The sequence below is a fragment of the Puntigrus tetrazona genome, chromosome 18 (assembly GCF_018831695.1).
Source record: "Puntigrus tetrazona isolate hp1 chromosome 18, ASM1883169v1, whole genome shotgun sequence".
NCBI lineage: Eukaryota > Metazoa > Chordata > Actinopteri > Cypriniformes > Cyprinidae > Puntigrus > Puntigrus tetrazona.
Window position 1 is genome coordinate 24,139,196 of NC_056716.1, and position 5,302 is coordinate 24,144,497.

At 35.2% G+C, this 5,302-nt stretch overlaps 1 protein-coding gene across 1 annotated transcript in view; it reads left to right on the plus strand.

Moving 5' to 3' along the window:
- LOC122362775 (cadherin-13-like) overlaps positions 1-5,302 on the plus strand; it is a 47,130-nt gene that overhangs the window by 4,783 nt on the left and 37,045 nt on the right. The window contains exon 2 of the mRNA XM_043264330.1: positions 820-972. Coding sequence (XP_043120265.1) covers positions 820-972 — 153 coding nt within the window. The remainder of the gene's footprint in view (positions 1-819; positions 973-5,302) is intronic.

Genomic DNA, 5,302 nt, shown 5'->3' on the forward strand with positions numbered 1-5,302 from the left:
TTTTTGTAGATGTATGTATACATCAGCTGAAGGCTGAAGGCTTTTTATTGATATATGGTTTATTATGATATATGCTTTATTAGGATAGGACAAGAGATAAATCTTTTTAAAAATCTGTAATATAAGGGTGCAAAAATACTGAGAGAAATGCCTTTAAAGTTGTCCAAATGAAGTTCTTGAGTACTAAGTTGAGAAATTTATGGTAGACAAAATATTTTCATAGAGCATGATCTTTACTTACAGTAATATCCTAATTATTTTTGGCATAAAAGACCTATGTCAGTAAAATCAATAACAACTGAATAATTTTGACCTATGTATTTTGATGTTTGGTTTTGTGGTCCAGGGTCTCATATTTATTTTCATTATTATTTTCTTCTTCAGTTTTGGAACAGTAATAACTAAATAAACTAAATTAACTAATAGTAAAAATAATACGTAACATACATAAAAAGTATACTGAATAATAAAATCATATGTTGTTATTATTATTATTATTTATTTTATTATTTATATGCTACTGTAATTTATTAATGTTATTACTTATTTTACTTTGCTGCCAAGATAGCATTTATAAGCTTTTAAAGCTTTATATAATATTTTATTTTATTTTTAATAGTAAAAAAGATAAAGTAACAACACTTTTAAGAGCAATTACTTGAGGATTTATTGGTTGATCTTTAAGGATTAATTACAAAAATATTAATTAATAAATTATTCAAGTACATTTGACCTATTTGCATTTGTATCTGTTTTTTAACTGTACGGTTTCAATAACGCTAACATTAATATGATTTTGGCTGCTATCCTGTGATATAGGTGATCTCATCTGACATGAAGGAAGACCACATCTTCCGTCTGACGGGAAGGGGAGCAGATCAAGACCCTAAGGGTGTGTTCAGCATCAACCGACTGACGGGAGAGGTGGCAGTCAGCAGAGCTCTGGATCGAGAGGCCATTGCGTACTACCATGTGAGTGAGATATTAACTCTGTTATCTGCTGCTTTCTGTTTCCCTCTTGTATACCGACAGCGAGTGTGTAGACGTTCAGCTAAAGAGCTCCACATGAAAACCGCAGGTTTATTTAAGTCATATTAGACTGTTGCGTGAATAACCGAACGTCCCTAATCGANTTTTCGGCAGCCCGAGAGCGGCTCAGTGAAGGAAAGCCGACTGCCGTACAGGAACAGGAACTCCAGTTAGAGGAGGCAGTTATTCTACAAAACGTGTGCGTGATCAATGATGCAGCTGTCAGCTGGCCTGTCAGACACTCGGCTAATGTGCGTTGCGAGTTTGTGCATGTGAACATGGTGGCTCTTTTCCTTTTTTGCATTGGAGGTCTGATGGGTACTTTTATCAGATCGACTGATAAAACTGAAAAAAAGTGTACTTATTAAAAATGAGGTCAGTAGTGTTTCCATTTTAAAAAGTACTTTTCAGCACTGAACAGCACAATAAAGACGTTTCAAATGTTGCAAAATAGTTCTATTTCAAATAAGTGTTTATTTGAACCTTGTGTTAATTGAATATATCTGACAGGAAGTATTGCAATTTCCACAAGAAAAATAAATAAATAAATAAATAAAGGGCCCTATTATGGATTTATGAAAACTACCTTTCATGTAGTGTGTAACACAGATCTAAGTGAAAGAACACATCCTGCTAAATTTTTAATCTGAAAAAGTGCACCGTGTATAAAGTTATTTTCTCTCAAAAGAAAAGACTCGACTCTGAATCATTGAAACGAGTCATTTTTAAAATGAATCTCAAGCCGTTTTGTGTGTTTTGTGGCTCTTTAATGTATCATGACAGATCGCTGTATTGGGCAGTTCAAACAAGTGAACCAATAGTCTTTTAATATTTACATAAACACCATATTAAGTTTAAATCCACAGAAGTTAATTCACTGATTTGTGATTAAGTCTAGAAGGGATACGGCAGCGGTTACTGGGCATATGCGTATTTAAGTTTTCGCTGAGCCAACAATATAACGTGAAACATATAAAAAATGGTTTTAAACAAGTACATGGTGTTGTAGTTTCATTACTTCAGAGTGTCGCAGCGTCTGTCTTTTGCAGTAAAGACCTGTCAAAGTTGAATGAGTGAGAAGATGACACGAAGCAACGTGAGTAGCTGCGTTGAAAACATAAACAGATCCCACTTGGGGTGAAGTTCACAGCACAAGTTTTAACAGTGCCGGACATGATACAGCTTTTTGCTGTGCAAAACAAGTACTTTAAAGGAATTCCTTAGCTTGTAAAGCTTAGCTTCATATTTACTTATATTGAAAAAGATTAAATTCGGTCTATCTTTTTGCCCCATTTTAACATGGATTTCTATGGAGACTGGCTGTAGACGTTGGACAAGATGGCGGCTAGCAGCGGAATATATGCGTTCTGATTGGCCAAACCACCTGTCAGTCAAGCTCTTAGAGAATGGTCAATTGCAAATTCATGGAAGCTAGCTGCCACTTTTGGAACGTTAAAAATAGCGGTTTCCCAGGTAACGCTGCACACAAAGCAGCATTGAAAAAATGTATCACTGAACAATTGTGTAGGAGTCATTGAGAAAATAAGGTAAAAATAAATGCATATTATAAATTTCATACCTATAATAAGGGCACTTTAAGCAGAACAGAAGTTTTCCTTTTCATAATTAACAATAATAAGACATCTTACTTGAGCACCAAGTCACCATATTGGAGTGATTTCTGAGGAATCGTGTGACATTGAAGCCTGGAGTAATGGCTGCTGAAAATTCGGTATTGCCGATGTAGCAGATATCAAGCAGTATCCTTGGGACAGAAGCACAACCACACATGGATGGCATGTGTGATGGAATTTATTCTAATTTAAAGAAAAGAGGCCTACTCTCTCACTACCGTGCTTCCTCTCTGCATTCACAGTGAGACTGACCATGAATGCTTAAAGGAGAAGCAAGATACTTTAAACAAATACATGTAGTAAACATAATTAATCAGTATTTCACAAAATATATCAATGTAGAACAACAGTTAATGCAAATATATCAGCATACTTGCAACATTCCATCTTGTAAATACTTAGTGGAAAAATGAAAATGTATGTAAATATTGTGTAAACTTCTTTTGATACAATCTTGCTTTGCCACTGAATAAAACTGCACCGTGTGGTAATTGACAACATGAGTCTAATGAATACTATAACTCAGACTGATACTCAAATATATTCACACATATACAACAAATGATTTAACTATTAAATGTACAAACATACCTTTAAAGAAGAATAGGGTGAGGTATAACCGAACCTCCTTCTCTCTCACTTCTGCATGGAAAAACACAAATGGGAATGAGGCGTTAAAATATATCAAGATTAACAGCGACACTTTCAAAGAGAATTAGCTAATTACACAGATACATATTATAAAATACATATTAACAAAGTTTTAACAATTCACACAGTGATTAAGTTACAAAAAAGAGACTAAATAAGACATTTATATAAGAGCAAAAGATACCCGTGCTTCCCGTTTGCATTCACAGTGAGCTTGCATGCTTAAAGGAGAAACAGTGTTGCCAGATTGGAAATGTATAGTACCAGAAGCTCAAAATTATCGTATTTGGAAGAAAATTTTCGTGCACAAGGTAAACAGATTATAGTTATTTATTTAGACCAACAACTTTTTAAAACGACCTGCAAATGACTACAATAGATGCATAAATTGCTGTATCTAAGAGGGACGGTCCAAACTCCACCACAGAGTTGCAGTTATCAGAATCCTGCGTGTTTTCGGATGTTGAGGGGTCCGTTTGCAGTACAGCTTTCATGCCATCATGGACCGCAACATAGTGCTCGTTGGCTAAAAGCAGCACTATGCAACTTTCTGTGATAAAAATATCAATTGTATTCATTTTCCGAACCGACTTTTTCTCTTATCCAAAATTATTACAATACACTTATAATTCTGCAATTCTGTTTATTAGCTGCTAGAGCACCAAAAGTTACATTGTTCTGCTTACAAAGCAGGGCAAGGTAGACGTAGGATCCACCGCTAGATGAATTAATATAGAAGCCCTTTGGTTAAAATGACCAACATTTGAAATTTGGGATTTATGTTTTTTCGTTTCATTATTGAGCGTACATCATACAGAGGTCTAAATTATTGTACAAATGCGATAATTATCGCACATCTGGCAACACTGCGGGGAAGCGACACCTCTTCCTGAGGTGCGCTGCTAATAAAGACCTACAAAAGTTGGTAGGAACTCCCAACTGGAACCATTGAAACTAAACAGAAATAGAAATGATAAAAAAAAACACTGAATACAAGTCACAAACAATATAAAATAAGATATAAATGTCACAATCAACTAGCTACACCAACTTATTAAATTAATTAACACTAACATTGCACTACACAGAATTTTATTGCTTTGTATAGGTTAATATGTCCCTCTTCCTGTCTGTACTGTTGATCTTCAACCATAAAGTAGGTCCCGTAATACCTGAAAAAGCTATTTGTTCCCATTCATCTTAATGACATATTGATAGCTCTGGTGCAGGTCTAAACTGTATTGGCTAGAACTTCAATAAATCCCACCCTCTTCCTGTTTTAATAGGCATTGCATGAAAACATGAAAGATTTTTTTTCGGTCTTTAACCATAAAAGAAGAGACCTTTCAATATGTAGAGCTTTGCCAGAAGAAAGGACCACCCTGTGGTAACTCCAGATAACAAGATAGACAATACGATTCTTTTGAATTGTTTGCTCGGTTGAGCAAGCTGATACTTTGATTCCAGAATTCCAGAGCTCTTGTTCTCTTTCTCTTTGTGTCCTCTGTCGTTTGACAGATAAAGGAGGGTTTACCTGGTTTCTATCCCCCTGTAGAGGAGAACTAAAGCGGCTCTGCTTAGTTTGATATCCACCTGTCTGGCTAGGAACAGATTTAATAAAAAAAGAGTTGCTCTTCTTCCGCCCTCGCTTTGTTCCGCCCCACTGGTATGGTCCGATAAAGTGTTTTTAGCAGGCTTTTTGAAAAATTCTCTGTCAGCCTGACACTTTTGGTTTGTCTTTTCAATAAAAAGCCTTCTTTTCTTAATAAGTGATCATTCTTTATATTATTGATGCTGCATAGTGTACATGCTGTTCTTACTTGGGGCTCTTGGTTTTTCTTTTTTTTTTTTTTTATACAGTAGCAGTGTAGAATCATCAAACAGTACATGGCTATTCTTAATGTTGGAAGGACTCATTAAACACATTCAAACACACAACGATTTTCCTTCTAAAACACCACTGTTCAAGCGTTACGTGTATATAAGAG